This window comes from Poecile atricapillus, chromosome 2 (genome assembly GCF_030490865.1).
Source record: "Poecile atricapillus isolate bPoeAtr1 chromosome 2, bPoeAtr1.hap1, whole genome shotgun sequence".
Taxonomy (NCBI): Eukaryota; Metazoa; Chordata; class Aves; order Passeriformes; family Paridae; genus Poecile; species Poecile atricapillus.
In genome coordinates this window covers 84,295,925-84,311,590 of record NC_081250.1, presented here as the reverse complement: position 1 = coordinate 84,311,590, position 15,666 = coordinate 84,295,925, and the positions used below count along the sequence as shown (strand labels likewise).

Here is a 15,666-nt window from a genome sequence, read left to right as displayed (position 1 = left end):
ATTCATGACTAGAGTATGGGAGGAATAGAGTATTCAAAGTGTGAACTTTAGAGAAAAGTGGTTGTGATAACTGTGAGTTGCTGGAACTTAAGAGTGAAGTGAAGATTTTGAAGCTTTAAAAGAGCCAGAGAGATGGCTGTTTTCCAGGAGGGCTCACAGAGAGAAATTAAGACGATTTCTACCTTTGAATTACTTATCCTTAAAAATGGCATCCCAGGACTTAAAATGACCCTTGCACACCTCGGAAGAGTGTACAATGGGAGGAGTAAACTCTAGAAACTCCATGGATTGGCAGAAAGAGACTTCTGTTTCTCTGCGGAGACTGATGAAAAGACTCTAAAAATTGAGACTGTTTTTGACCACCAAGATTCTAAATTTTTTGTCTCTATGTTGTTATGTGTACAAAGAATTGATCAAGTAGTGAAAAGTAAAAGGGTTCTCTTAAAGTTTATTTTGGTATTCTTATTCTAGTAGTTTGTTAATAAACTGTCTTTACTCCTTTTAAGTTTTAAGCCTGTTTTGCTCTTATTTTAATCCATATCTCTAGCAAGAAATAAGTAGTTTTTGTTACTAGCTTAAAACCACGACAAGAAACTAACAAGTAAATACTAAAGTAATGGTGAATTCATCTGGAATAGCAAAATGCTTTTGTTTGAAGTTAAAATGTTTAAAATAAAATTTGAAAATGACCCTATGTTTAGGGGATTGGAGAGATTACAGAATGTGGTCTTATCAGTCAATGGAAACACGAATATAATCTCTTTTCGAACAAGAACTTTTAAAAGATATTGAGGGGTAGATTCTGTAGCTTTTATTACTGAATAACAAAATGTTGTTTGCAATCTGCTCTCTCACATGGAACAAGCAAACACTAGTTTTGCAGATCCAGGCACATCTGTTAGTCAGTGCTCTACATTTACTTTGAAGGAACAGTTCTGGTGAAATAGAGCATAGCAACACAGGAATTGTCACTTTTGATCAGACCAGTAGCTCATCTACATCTGTTCTCCTGTCCCTCATGATTCAGAGGAAGAAATCATATGTAAAATTAAAGACAGTTTTACAATAGGAGGTAAATATTGGACCCTTAGCTAAGAAACCTTTGGACAAGTTGTTGAATAAAGGCCTGATTCCACTGAAAGCCAGTGTTGAAAGAGCAGTGTTTTCATTTTTTGCCTACCTGATCCAAAAAACAACAAAAAAAAACCTAGCAAGCTTTCAAATTAGGAGGCTTTTATAGCTATTTTAACAGCTTTATTTGCTTTTTATATCACTTCTTCAAAAATCTTTCAGTCATTTTTATAATTCGTATTAAGATACATCTTAGAAGGAGAATATAAGTAACTTTTATTTAGTTACAGTGGGACTAAGGGTCAGGGGACTTGAACTGTAAAATGCTGCATAGCTACAAAAGCATGAAATATTTTTTCTTACTTCCTTTGTTCTTGAGAAGCCTTTTTTAATTTTTCTGCTTAGCTGTAACTTAATTTTTTGCCTTTCACACTGTTGAGCAAATGGACTAATTACCTATGACTTTCATATTATAATTATTTCATCAAATATGTCATGCCAAAGGGTTAGTTTTAGGCCTGCTTGTCATGACTGCAGATGAATACAAGTCAAGCTAGTAATTTCTCCAAGGGGGTGAGAATACTGTCTTATTGAAGCTCACAGACTCAATCAAAGCTGCCTTCTCAAAGCTCTGGGAGAGGATTAGTCACTACCAACTTCAATTTGATGTGACACCCAAGTGTCACAGCAGCCCTAAGGTGGAGCGGTGAGAGTAGAACAGAAGAAAGATAAATGAATCTCTCTCCTTCCTGCCTTCACCCCTGCCAACTTAACATCATATAACTGCTTGTATTGCCTGAATGTCAGTGCTGTGCATTTGATATTAAAGGCAAGGATTGTCATTTTAATAATGCATTACCTTTGACAAGAAAGCAGGACATCATTGTCAACTGTGACTGACCTGTAATAGGTGGGGGACTTGCAAAACACCAAAGTTGCTCCATTTTTTTAGGTAGGAGCATTTCAGTCACATAAATATCTCCTAGAAGACTAAGGCTAAGCCATAAATTTTAGGATGTCTCACCAAATTTATAACAACTTGTGCTAAGACAGAACAAAGTTTTGACTTGGGTTCAACTCTTAATTCTTAATATGATCTAAAAATGTGAGAATGATACATTTATCCTTGCTGCCAATGGGAAACCATCTGCCTTACGCTTTGTCTTTATATGGAAAAGGCTAAGTAGAAAAGTCACAATTGCCTGGATTTGAGAGAATGTGTTTTCAAGAAGACCAGTGCTGCCACAAGATTGTTCATTTGTGACTCTTTTTCCAGAGTCAAAGCTCAGTAAGGGGACACTGCTGTAAAAATGCAGATGTTTTCAGAATCTCTTGCAATTGTGTGTTACCACAAGTGTAACAGAGTAAAGGTTGCACAATACCTAAGATACTTCTTCTGATGGACTCTGTGGTGGATAACTCCTACAGAACTTGAGGCAAATACTTTTTTAGGGTTTCCACTGATAATATGAAACCTACTTATGCCAGGGATATATTACCTTAAAAATTTTTAATTAAGGGCAAGATTTCATATTCAAAAGAATCTCTCATAACAGCTATGCTTAAGTGAGGAAACTTAGTATAGTTTACTGCAAAATAGTTCACTTCCTCCCATGTTTGTTTGATTAGATCCAAGAAGAGTGTAATAACACAAAAATACAACAATGAATGTTTTTAACATAGCTCACCTTTGGTCATATAAAGGCAGTCAGCTATCACAAATGCCCCAGTGTGAACACTGCTTCTAAACTGAAGAAAATCCCTAAATCTCTTTGTGGCTCAAAACCTCTGTCTTGGTTTGAAGACAGGTGTCTGATAAGGAAGGCAGGAACCTCCCCAGGAAAAATGTAAACCCCTCCCCCCCTCCCCCAATTATTATACTCTTGAAATCAAGGGGCTATCAGGCAAAGATGTGGGAATGGGAATAAGTTCTTTACCAGGAAAATTAAAGTAAAAATGAAAAAAACCCACTGACAGTCAGAATACAACCTGGCACCCTGTTGGTCAGGGTGTTGGTTGCAGTCCAATTAAATGCAGTCCTTCTGGAGTGACAGATGTGATTCTGTTGAAGCAATGATCCCACACAAGGGTGTAGTTTTCCTCTGGAGGTCCAGTGGTGGTGTAGATGTGTCTGGTCTTCCTCTGGGAATCCAGTGGAGAAAGGCTGACTGTGGTGTTCCAATTCTCCGATTATATCCATGCTGGAATGCTTGGCTCCTACTCCTGGGTGGAGCATCTCACAATGGGATGATGTAATTTTATCAGTCATGCACTGACTGACTCAATGGCCCATTAACAGAACATATCCCCCTGGAGGGAGGATGGGTCATGGAAGAGATAAAGAACACTGCCACATCTGGTTTTAACAGCTAGTAATAGAATAAATACTTTTGGGTACATCTTGCATTGCAACCCAAGACAACTTCTCTCTTACATCATCATCTTTTTGTGATCCTTTGATGGCAAAGCACTGAGAGATGAGAAAGTGGCTGCTTGTTACTTGTGCTACTTGGGCTTGGCTGCTTGGTGGGATTTACATTTTCCAGACCTGTTTCTGAAATTCACTGCCATATCCATTTAATTATGATTTCAGGGCTCAAATGAACTAAACGAGGCACTTCTTAAAAGCATAAATGATGCCAAGAAGATCCATCTGGTTCCGTGTCACCTGAGAGAGAAGTTTGTGCTACGTTTTGCTATTTGTTCCCGCACAGTGGAATCCACCCATATCAAGTTTGCCTGGCAGCACATTTCACAGCTGGCAACTGATCTCCTGAAAACATGGGAGCAAAACCACCACCAGCAGTAACAGCAGTGAAGTATAACTGGAGATGAGGTAATTAACTGGCTTTCTCTCTGTTGCCAAGTTTTATTTTAGGTGCATGTGGGAAAGTCAAACTATGAAGGAAAAAAGTACAAAAAAATACCTGTTGTTATATAGCCCAGCTGCAGTAGCAAAATCCTTGCCAGCAAGTTGAGTTGTAACTGTAGTCATTCATCCTCTGTACTGTAGTTTCGTCTTGCCTGTTTCCAGGATGCACATAGCCAAGGAGACTCAAGCTGTCATTTCTTAACAGTTTGTAGTCAAGAGCATTTGATCAACCAAGCAATGGAAATGGAAGGATTAGTGCTCCCTCTGTTGTCCCTGTTCACCTCTAGCACGCCCCCTCCTTTCTTCATTGATGAAACTAAGGTGTTATAAACAATTAATGTTAAATTAATATGACTGCAGGAAGAACCCAAGTTGGGGAAGTTTCATTCAGGTTCTAAATATGTTAGTATCTGAATAGTCATGCACAAATGTAGTTGCCAGGATTTGGGGCACTATCATATCATAATACACTTGCTGCAGTAATTTTGTAAATGAACAAAGGACAAACTACTTCAAGACTTCCTTCACTGCATAGCCAGACCTAGGGGAATGAGCACTATCTGATTACTAATCACCCTTCTGGCAGGTTCTCTACCTTCCCCTAAATGGTTTGCTTTTAAAACACCCATTTTGTCAAATTCCAGCAATTAGGTTAAACTGGCTATTGGTTTCCAGATTGATCATTCATAGTGAGGTCCCTGAAAAGATCCTCCTGAAGAGTTTTGTGAAAAGCTATGTGCTACCTGGTAGTCTATATTTTTAATAAAGTTATTATCAACAGTGATTACTTGAAAATAGTCTGTAATATATGTTCTGTGAAACTGAGTTGTGATTTGCTTTTATGGCTACTATTTTGATTACTTCATGGTAATAAATCTTTGACAAAATGTGCTAAGAAATGTGATGTCAAAAGTGTTACTCTTAGTTTCTCAAATTAGCTAGCAAACGAGTAAATAAATGACAGTAAAAATAGGAAGTAAGAGAACAAGCCCCCAGAATCAGTTGTGGTGATCCCATCAGTGATATTCTTACATTAACAGTGATGAATGGAAAATGAAAATAGTGGAAAACCTCTTTCTGAGCAAGTCGAATCATATATATTTAACACAAACCATTGATACACCATCCTGTCAAAGACAGGCACAGTAAAGAGCTAAAATGAAAGTCAGAGGTGAAAGTCAGAACAATATCAAGTCAAGAAGTACTTTTGCCATTTTAAATCATAAATTCAAGACAATTATTTCTGTGTAAATAAGAAAAACAAAAGTAGCTGCTCCAAGAAAAATAATAACTAGGATTAATTTCTACATTTGCATTTCAGTCTTTCTTTTAATGCTTACATTAACTTCTAAAGCCTCTTGAGCAATGTACACAATTACTCAGCTTTCTGCCTCCATCCCTTTCAAGTATACTTCCTGTGGTTGTGAAGTTGCAAGTAGACCAGGGAGCACAGATCAGGGCAGTTAATTTGGCATGTGGGCTGCTCCTACCTCTGTCTTTCCTAATCTCTCCCTTCTGGGGTGCAAAGTGGGAAGGATTACTATTTCCATAAGGAACTGATTTCCCAGGTAACAGATGAGAAAAGGGATAATCAATGAATTTGGTAAATCCCAGTAATATTTTAGCAGGTGACTGCCACAAGACACTACTGTCAGCTACAGTGTCAGAAATTTTGATAGCATTATTCTCTTCAACAGAACCAATATGAAATTTAGCTTTTCTGTGGTACCACAATGCAGTAGATTGGTAGACTGAAGAGAGTAGAAAATGCTGGCAGTTATTCCCTCTCTCTGTTACTTTTTTTTTTTTTTAAACAACGTTATTCAGATCTCATGACCTGGAAAACAATGTTCATCCATAACACATATCTTCCATACTGATACAATTTTACAACTTTTACATTATGAAAATTCTAGAGTCTTGGAGCCACAGAAGAAATACACCTTCTCTGTGAGATAGACCAGTATTTTATATGTGAAATATATAACCAGGTCTGTCCAGGAACAAAAACAAAAAAAAGAGAGAGATCAGATTTGGATCAAAGCTATCACAGAGTAAATCCAGGTAATTCCACTGTAATGAAATGGAGTTGCTTTGGTCCTAGGTGACTGTAATTGAAATTAAAAATCTGACTAATAAGTATTGGAAAAGAAAGGCATAAAGTAAGGCACCACTAAACTGAACATAAGAAGATTCTACTGGAAATCTGCTCCACGGAAACCAGAGCGGAGATGAATGATGCTTGCTTGTGTGAGCCTCAAACTGCTGTAAAACTGGGATGCAGGCAGGATGCACACCCAAACCTAGGAGATGTGAAATGTCCCCAACAGCCCAGAATTAGACGTAGATTCCTTTACACATTTGTGGGAAAATACTGCCAAAACAGACATTCAGTTAAACATTTTTCAGCATCTGGATATCAGTTTTAGAAGTTGCTGTTGTCCAGATACAAAAACTGTTGTTGGCAAAGAATGTAATTTAAAGGCTAATTTAAAATATAGACTGAGTAAGAGCTAATTTTTGTTTTGTTTTTTAAAGAATTCACATAAGTAAATCTGTATAATAAACAGCAGTGATGAGACCCATAGAATTACATTTTCCCATGGCTAACCCAGTAAAGAAACGTGAAGTTCACAGTTCTGGTTTTTCTGAAATTCTAGGATGATTTGAACATGTAACTAGCAAAGGCCTTCAGAGTATTCAGTCTCTCATACCCTCTTTTCTCAATGTGATAATTCCTTAGACTATAACGATAGATCATCTGAAAAGGAAATATAGGCTATGTAATCAACTCAAGAAGAAGCATTGAAAGGGACATTTTGAAAGAAGAGCATAACTGCTCTTTCCGTTCTGTAGCTTTGCAATGTATCTCTAAGTGAGAAACACTGTATTTATGAATAATTAATGTTAACCTGGATTTATTGTGCCTTGTGTGAAAAACCTAATACAGTCTCTGCTGATGAATACAGTTTGATATTAAAAATTACAAAATCCCAGAAATGTACTTTAGTAGAATATCCACATCTCAAGGATGACTGTGGCTATTAGAGAAGGAGGGAAAAACCCTGACTTTTACTTTCAGGAAACTCAATTTATGTTTCTTTAAACTAGCAGAGTACAGTACTTACATTCTTAATGACAGATTATAAATATATTTTATTAATGATGCTGAAATAATGAAAATATATGTATTTATGAAAATACTGGTAATGTATTATACTCTAAACTGCATTGTAATTATTTTTTTTTTTCATTTTTTCTTGCCTTAACATACAAGATTCTGCTCATGGCTGTTTTGTTGTTCTTGAAGGCTACCATATGTGATGAGTAGTACTCACACTGAAGTTGCCTTAAAGCAGCAGTCTAAACCTTGAGATGTATAGACTTGAATTGCTAAAAGACAGAAGCAAACGAGAAATAAAACTGAGAATCCTGAAGACCAGGGTGGTTGGTGGGGGCAGGTTAAATAACCAGAAATGGATAATATCTATCTAGCATACACAGTTTGTATGTTCTAAATGGAAAAAAAAATCAGAAGTATAATGCTCTAATTATAATTTGTGAGGTGTTGACTCCCTTTAAAATCTGTATCCAAAATCTACTGAAAAGACATATAAGTTTTAACTGGCAATATTAATAAATGGAAATAAAACTACGGCTATTGTCTCTGTATTTAACTAAGCTTTTCTCGTCTCATTTATGCCAGATGCACTATAAGAGGCCCAACTTCCCCACTCATATAAAGTCAGTGCCCTGATTTTCACCACCAAGGTCTTTTTTTCAACATGTCCTTCCAATTACTTTGCAAATGGGAGTTTGCAAATTTTCCTGCAGGAAGTTTCCTTCTCAACAAGAGGAGTCTGAAAAATACCTGGCCATACCCAGCGCCAGTGCCAATCCTTCTGCCAAATTCCGCACAGTGCTGCAACTGGATCTGCAGCTGGAGCCACCTGCCCAGCTTCAGCTTTGGTTTGTAGCTCTGGTGCCATCACGTAGGACAGGGAAGGGGCCCATGGCATTGGTCCTGGCTGGCTGCTTTGCTCCCTGCCTCTGTGCAATCCCACAGAAATTGGTCAAGCATGCCTTGGAAAAATTTGATGGCAGCAGCGCCACAAACTATTTAAATGTTAGTCCAGCTGTGTCTGAGATGATAACTTGTATACCAGCACAGTTTAATGTGCTGTCTGCACTAATGGCATAACAAGCCTGATGTATAACAAAAACTTCTCAATACCTGCAGGAAAGGTTCCTCACAGGAAATGAAATGTTCACGCACACAGAAGTATCTCCTACCATAGATGGAACTGCAGCTTAGAGTGCTAATTTGTATCTAGATTGGTGTGCTAATTTGAACATGGGTTGGTGTGATTTAGATGGAGACTCTACCACCATTCAGTTCATGGGATACTTCCACACGGACCACCATCTTTTGCCCTGCAAAAAAGTCATTCATACTGTTCTTGTCAGAGCTGTTCACCCAAAAAGGCCTGTGCATCAGCTGTTGTTTCCAGGAGTGTTAGACAGCATTCCCTTCTGACACTGCCATGGTGGCCATTGTGGCTCCGCAGCCAGTGCCACAGGGATAGAGATGAAATAGGTGGCCGTGAAGGTCAAGTGCTTGTGTGCCTAAGGGTCAGGCACCCATCACTGGCTGAGAAATCACCACCAGGGTTAGGGCTTTGCGCTTGGGCCATCATTCATGGAACGTACCTCCTGTGGAGCCTGTCCTGCACATAGGGCTGTTGCCAAGGTCGGGGCCCGGAACACCACTGGCCTGGCTGCCTGTGAGCTGAGTAGAAGGCATCCAGAGCGCTTTCTGACCGCCAGGAGAGGAACAAACAGTAGGCAGCTGGGGAATGCTGATGGGGAGTGGCCGCCCTGGCGTTTTAGGCAGCCAAAGTCGAGTTTGACATAGGAAGAGCCACAGCAATTCTACTCCTTCAGTTACCGAACTGAAGGTAAAGACCTCCTCTGCCTCGCAGAAATTGCACACCTCCACGTTCCCATTTTCTACTGCTACTGAAAATGGCCTGGACAGGCAATAACCGTGACAGATCCTGCTACATTCTCCAGCCTCTCCCTTTTCGGCTGCTCTGACCTGCAGCTGAGGAACCAAGCCCTGATCAGAAAGGTTTTTCCGAAGTGTGTGAGCAGGACTGGCAAGGCGCGGGAGCGGAGACACTAGGGGAGCGCCCGGGGCCGCAGGCGGGGTTTCGGCGGGAGACCCGGGAGGGAGCCGGGAAGGACGGGGGAACACGGGACGGACCCGGAGGATCCGCGAGAGGAACCCTTCACGCGAGGGGGACGGCAGGGATCCGGAAAGGATCCGGAAAGGAACACGCGGAGGGGACGCGCGCGACGGATCCGCCGCTGCCCACAAAGCAGGCGCGCGCCACTCCACGCGCTGCGCTCGGCCACGCCTCCCGAGGCACGGACCCCGCGCCCATTGGACGGCACGCGCCTCCAGCGCAGCCAATAGGGAGCGCCCACCCTGCCGGGCGCCGTCCCTCCCAGCGCTGCAGGTGACGTAGGCTCAGCGAACCCGCCCCTCTCCCACTCGGCCCGCTTTCCCAGCCTCTGATTGGCTGCGTCTCCCAAAGCGCTTTTATCCGATTGGCGGGCGGGGCCGCGCGCAGAGTGGGCGCGCGCGGTTCGCTGAGGCGGCGGCGGCGGCCGGTGGGTGCGGGGAGCGGGAGTGGTACGGCCGGGATTGGGGGGAGTAAGGGAGAAGGGAAGGGAGGGAACTGCGGGAACTGCGGGACCCTGTCGGGGCTGTGGCCTCCGCTTCCAGGTGCCGTGAGTGGGGACCGGCCTTCCCCCGGGCTGGCCAGGGCTCCTAAGCTGAGGGGCCGTGGCTGCCGGCTGGGTAGGGGCGGCGAGGGCTCTGCTGTGCTCTGGCAGCTTCCCGGCTGGATTCCTGGCCTGAGGGCAGTGAAAGGGCGGGTGTGCTCGCTTATTTGGCGTACTTGGTGGTGTTTCCCTGGGTCCGTGGTGAGCGTGCTCGTGTGTGGAGGCAGCGGGACCAGCAGCAGCCCCCGCCCGCTCCGCGCTGAGGCGAGCACGCACCCGAGTGCCGGATCCATTGGTGGCAAGTGCTTGGATACACCTCCAGCTTCAGGCATGGGCACGAAGTACGCTGTCCTCATCTGGGAACTGTTCTGGCTGAACGTGTGTGCATGTGGCTCTCTTGGGAAGAAGTTGTAAGGTTATGGGGACAATTAGTATGGATTAGACTAGAGGGAGAGAATGATGCTAGACGATGCTTAAAATGTATATAAAAAACTAAAGGATGTTTGTCGAGAGGATGGATCCAGGCTGTTCTGGTTGGTGCCGAACAATAGGACAAGAGGCAATGGGTAGAAACTGAGGCATAGGAAGTTCCACCTGGATATGAGGAAGAATTCCTTTCCTGTGGGAGTGACCACGCTGGAACAGGTTGCCCAGAGAAGCTGTGGAGTCTCCCCCACTAGAGATGTTCAGGAACTGTCTGGACACAATCCTTGTGCCATGTATGCTGGCATGAGCCTGCTTGAGCAGGGAGGTTGGACCAGATGACCCCTTGTGGTCTCTTCCAACTTTCCCATTCTGTGATTCTGTGAATAATCAAACTGAAATTTCAAACTGGTTAACACTGTTCACTTGTTATGACCTTCCCTCAGTGCTATGGAGGTGACCACTGAATCACTAAGAAAGTGGTGGTGATCTTGAGATTTTATGTTCTGAATTATGGAATTATGCCAGACTTTTTGCAGATAATTAGAGAGGACACCCCCACATAGTCTGGATTCCTTAAATTCTGTCTCCCCAGCCTTGCATGAACATTGCACCTGTACCTTCATCTGCACTCCTATGCAGTCTGTGGCTGATCCAGAGGATTGCAAATTGACTCATACTCTGTTGGAAAGAGTGCGGAATATATGGATGTGATACTTTGCAGAGAAAGAAAATACATTGTGAGTGTGAGTAAATAATTTCAAGTCAAATGAAATACTCCTCCTGAGCCAAATGTCATCATTGCTATTTCTTAAAAAAAACCCCAACACTAAAGGAGTTTAAATTCTGCTTTCTGAAACTGAGAAACAAGCATTACTTTAAAAACACACAAGCTTTGTTTCTCTAAAGTGTAAAATGGGGACATTTTAGTGCCTTCTAAATGGAAGAAATAGTTTTGAACATTTAGTAGTAATCTGTTAAAATTTTCTTAATCTGAAAACTTGCTACATTCAGGACTATTCATTCAATTTTAATCTCCTCTAGGGGACACTGCACACAATTTTACTTGCTAGCTTAATTGTTTAATTTTTATTACCATCACTGTAATAAATTAAATCATTCTGACAGTGGCGTATCCTCTGTCCTCTGCTGCGCCATGCCATATTCTGTCAAATAAGAAAGAAAGCACTGGTGATTTCATTTAACAAGTCCAGTTTTTCCTTGGCCATCTGTTACCATTCTTTGCAGCCTACTTACCTCCCCAGGAGACCTCTGGTTAGAAACAAACTCTTTTCTTTTTCCCCCTCACTTTTTTCTTTTTGGACAAGGAAGAAAAGAGAACCTCAGTCTAAATACCTTTGCACCACAAAGCTGGTTGCTTTTTGAAAAGAGTAAGGTTGCAAAACCTCTTCTTCTGTTTCTCTCAGTCAAAATAATGTAGGTTTTCCTGTGTAAGTATTTAGGAAAGGGGGAAGCAGCTGGTGCGAATGGTGTGAAATGGCATTTTGTAACTGCAGGTATTTTCTGTCTGTTCCAGTGTCAGTGATGGAGGCCCCCACCCTCAGCGCAGTGCACCTGAGTGATTGGCAGGGAAGTTACTTTACTGTCACCTCTGGCACCTGCACGCCCGGGCAGAAGGCAGATGGATACCGTGCCAAGATCCTGCGTATTCAGTATGCATGGGCAAACTCTGAGATCTCCCAGGTCTGTGCTGCCAACCTGTTTAAGAAGTACGCAGAGAAATACTCTGCGATTATTGACTCTGGCAATGCAGAGACGGGCTTGAATAACTATGCGGAAAACATTTTGACTTTGGCAAAATGTCAGCAAAGTGACAGTGACAAGTGGCAATCTGCCTTGACAACACATAATGTGTTTGAATTAAAGTGTGTGCAAGACAGAATGCAGGCTGGCAAAATTTTCCAGAGCTCTCAGATGGCACCGACAGATGCCCATGTACCAGCTGATAAAGGGGTCAGTGCCTCCGCTGCTCCAGCTCTTCCTAAACTCAGTGTCTTCAGTAGTACTGGGGAGGCTGAGCTCTGTGCTGGCTCAGCAAAATGTGCAAATCAGGGACCAGATCTTCTTGGGCATCCTTCATCTTCCAAGTCCCTTCAAAGCAGTGTGCCTCCTGTGACCAGAACTTCAGACACACTTCCTGGCACTTCAGCCTCCTTAGGCAAAGAGGTTCATCCAGGCTTCCAGGCAACTCCACTCTTTGGAAGTAAGGAAGTCACTAATAGTAATTCTCTGAAAATGTCAGGTAACTGTTGTGATGGACAAAATTTGTCTCTTTTCAACCAGTCAGCTGTACCTGCCTGGTCTGCAAATTCTGGGAAAAGAAAAGCATTCTATGGTCTGGCTGATGAAGGCAGCACAGCTATTCCTAGCCTTGCTCCATGCCAGGCTTCCATTTCTACAGGAACTAATGGTTTTTCAGGGCAAAGAAACAGAAATGAAGAGAGCAGTGCTCCTGGGTTTAAAACTGCAAAGGAACAGCTGTGGATGGATCAGCAAAAGAAATCTCAAAACCAGCGTGGACCAGTCTCGTCATATGGAGGTATAAAAAAATCCCTGGGTGCAGGCAGGTCTCGGGGTCCATTTAGCAAGTTTGTGCCTCCAGTTCCAAAACAAGATGGAAGTGAAAATGGAGGAGCACAGTGTAAACCTCATGTAGGGGAATCAACAGACCTTTTGCTGCCTGTGGATGAACGGCTGAAAAATATAGAACCAAAAATGGTTGAACTCATCATGCATGAGATCATGGACCACGGGCCTCCGGTCAGCTGGGATGACATTGCTGGAGTTGAGTTTGCAAAAGCTACTATAAAAGAAATAGTGGTGTGGCCCATGCTGAGACCAGACATCTTCACTGGCTTGCGTGGTCCCCCAAAAGGAATTCTTCTCTTTGGCCCCCCTGGGACTGGCAAGACCCTCATAGGCAAGTGCATCGCATGCCAGTCTGGAGCAACTTTTTTTAGCATCAGTGCTTCCTCTCTGACTTCCAAATGGGTGGGTGAGGGGGAGAAGATGGTCCGTGCACTGTTCGCCGTGGCACGGTGTCAGCAGCCAGCAGTGATTTTCATCGATGAGATCGATTCCCTGTTGTCTCAGCGTGGAGAGGGGGAGCACGAGTCGTCCAGGAGAATAAAAACTGAATTTCTGGTGCAGTTAGATGGAGCAACAACCTCCTCTGAAGATCGTATTCTAGTGGTTGGAGCAACAAATCGACCCCAGGAAATTGATGAAGCTGCCCGAAGGAGACTGGTGAAGAGACTGTACATTCCTCTCCCAGAAGCCTCTGCTAGGAAGCAGATTGTCACCCGGCTGATGGCAAAGGAGCACTGCTCTCTAAATGAAGAGGAAATCAAACTCATAGTCCAGAAATCCAATGGGTTTTCTGGGGCAGACATGACACAGCTCTGTCGGGAAGCTTCTCTGGGCCCTATCCGCAGTCTGCAGTCCATGGACATTGCAACCATCACGCCGGACCAGGTACGGCCCATTTCTTTCCTGGACTTTGAGAGTGCCCTGAAAACGGTGCGGCCCAGTGTGTCCCCAAAGGACCTGGAACTCTATGAAACCTGGAACCAGACATTTGGCTGTGGCAGATGAGCTGCATCACAGCTCTTTCACAGGAACCACTTAGGACTTCAGCACTGCCATGTATTAAACCTGTGGCAATTTAGTGCATCTGCACTTTGTTTTGTTTCTGTCCTGGAATTAAACCTCCTTATGTTAAGCAGGCAGAGGTCCAAGCTCTTGCTGAGGCTTTGCCAGCTGAAAAGACCATGAGAAACTGCTGGTCTTGATACGAAAAATTGCTGAACAGCAGTGGCATTGAGATGCTGACAGAATTTACAGGCTGAGAGAGATGGACAAATTTCACTGATGTTTAAGGGGAAGGATATCAAACCTCACAAATAATTGCAAAGAATATTGGGGAAATCTTGCAAGGTCCACTGTGCTGTATCAGTAAGGGATTCAAGTAGTAGTCAAAATACCCATTTTGGGCAAGGGTATAGCAAAACTGGGATGGATGAGGAAGAATAATTAGAGATGCCCTGTTTGGGAGGAGACGAGGGCAGAGGTGGATGTGGACCTGTAAGGAAAAATTGAAGGGGGGACAAAAGTGGAAGGCCTCTTGAGTACTGCTCTTGTCTGACAGCCTTTTGACTTATCACTGCAGTCAATCTCAGCTTCTCATTAAAATTTTTTTCTGATGATTTTCTGCTTGACCTTGCTTTCTGTGCTACATCAGCATGTGTTGGGTGTGTTTTATTGGGATGTTTGGACAGTGGCAGGTAGAAAAGAGGCCATGGGTCACAGGGGCTTTAGGATTTGGGCCCAGACGTGGGGTAGCAAGTTGTGGGCAGTCAGGTGCTGTAGGGATCCAAAAGTCACTGCCAAACTAAAGGCTGGACAAGCTGGCAAGGAGGAAAAACAGGATTTCGAAAGATCCCTGCAGTGGCAGGATAAGGGGGTTCAGGGTCTGGGCCTTGGTATTTGGTAAACTTAAATCCAGTGGCAGTGTCTGGAGGCTCCATGAGTGAAGTGTCCTTGTGAAATTGGAGAATGTGGGGGTTCTGTTATGCACTGGCGATCTCGGGTGCTGTGAGGCTGGAGCTGAGGGACAGGGTGGGGCAGTGGGTGGGTTTATGGGAGTACCTTTGTGTGTGTGCGTGTGTTAGGAAAGACATTGCTCCTTGTCTGTGTGTGTGTGTGTGGTTTTGTAACCACTGGTTTGGATTAGCAGCTCAGCCTCGCTCCTGGCTGGACTCCCAAGTAGAAACAGCAGCAGCTGCATCCATCAAATTAAGATGGAAGATGCCTTACTCCAAGATTGCTGGGTTCTAGTGGTCAAGAAGGAGAAATCCCATGTCCCAACACCTCCTGGGTTCAGCTGCTCCTTAAAAAGTCCTCATGCATCAATGGTAAAATTCCTGGCTATTTTGTATTTGGCATTCATACCTAAGGCATGAAAGAATGCAAAGCCTTTTATTCACATAATCTGTCCTTGCCCACTGGCTGAGCACAGCTGACCCTGAAAGGAAAATAAATGGAAATCTTTCCTTTGGATTCCTTTGTCAGTGTGGCAGAGCTGGCTGCTCTGCTGTCTGTGCTTTGTTTTCAGCTTCTCTAAAGAACATTTTCTCCTGTTGGGGAAAATGTAGAGCTTAAAAGCTGCTTTGCCTCAGATTTCTCTGAAACTGGATGAATGCTGTTAACTAGCATTTTTTAAAGACATTTGGAAACTACAGGGCCCAGGAGACTATAGTGAGCCTTGCATTCAGAATAATTTGGAAGGGTTAGAATTTCGTAGAGCTCATCCTGATTTAAGCAGATGATTACATTTTATTCATAGCTCGTGTTTTTAGTCAAGTCCAATATATATTAGAAATTGTTTTGCAGAGATGTAAAAATTCAGGTGTGGTATTTCATTTTTGAAATAGTGAAAGTAGAATAATTAGATTATTTTTTTAAGAATAAATATGTGGTGTGGTCCAAAC

The 15,666-nt window shown here is 43.1% G+C and overlaps 2 protein-coding genes across 4 annotated transcripts in view; both read left to right on the top strand.

Moving 5' to 3' along the window:
- The window catches only part of DDC (dopa decarboxylase), a 76,858-nt gene extending 69,255 nt beyond the window's left edge, over positions 1–7,603 (top strand). For 2 of the 3 annotated variants that reach the window (XM_058832886.1, XM_058832884.1), the window contains one exon: positions 3,665–7,603. In XM_058832886.1, the coding sequence (XP_058688869.1) occupies positions 3,665–3,880 (216 nt within the window). In that variant the 3' untranslated portion in view covers positions 3,881–7,603. The remainder of the gene's footprint in view (positions 1–3,664) is intronic. The other variant, XM_058832885.1, reaches the window with a different exon arrangement.
- Positions 7,604–9,599: 1,996 nt separating this feature from the next.
- Positions 9,600–14,375, top strand: FIGNL1 (fidgetin like 1). Its single transcript, XM_058831987.1, has 2 exons — positions 9,600–9,619; positions 11,694–14,375. Exon 2 carries the CDS (start codon positions 11,702–11,704, stop codon positions 13,769–13,771), a length of 2,070 nt encoding a protein of 689 aa, XP_058687970.1. The 5' UTR covers positions 9,600–9,619; positions 11,694–11,701; the 3' UTR covers positions 13,772–14,375.
- The last annotated feature ends 1,291 nt before the right edge of the window (positions 14,376–15,666 follow it).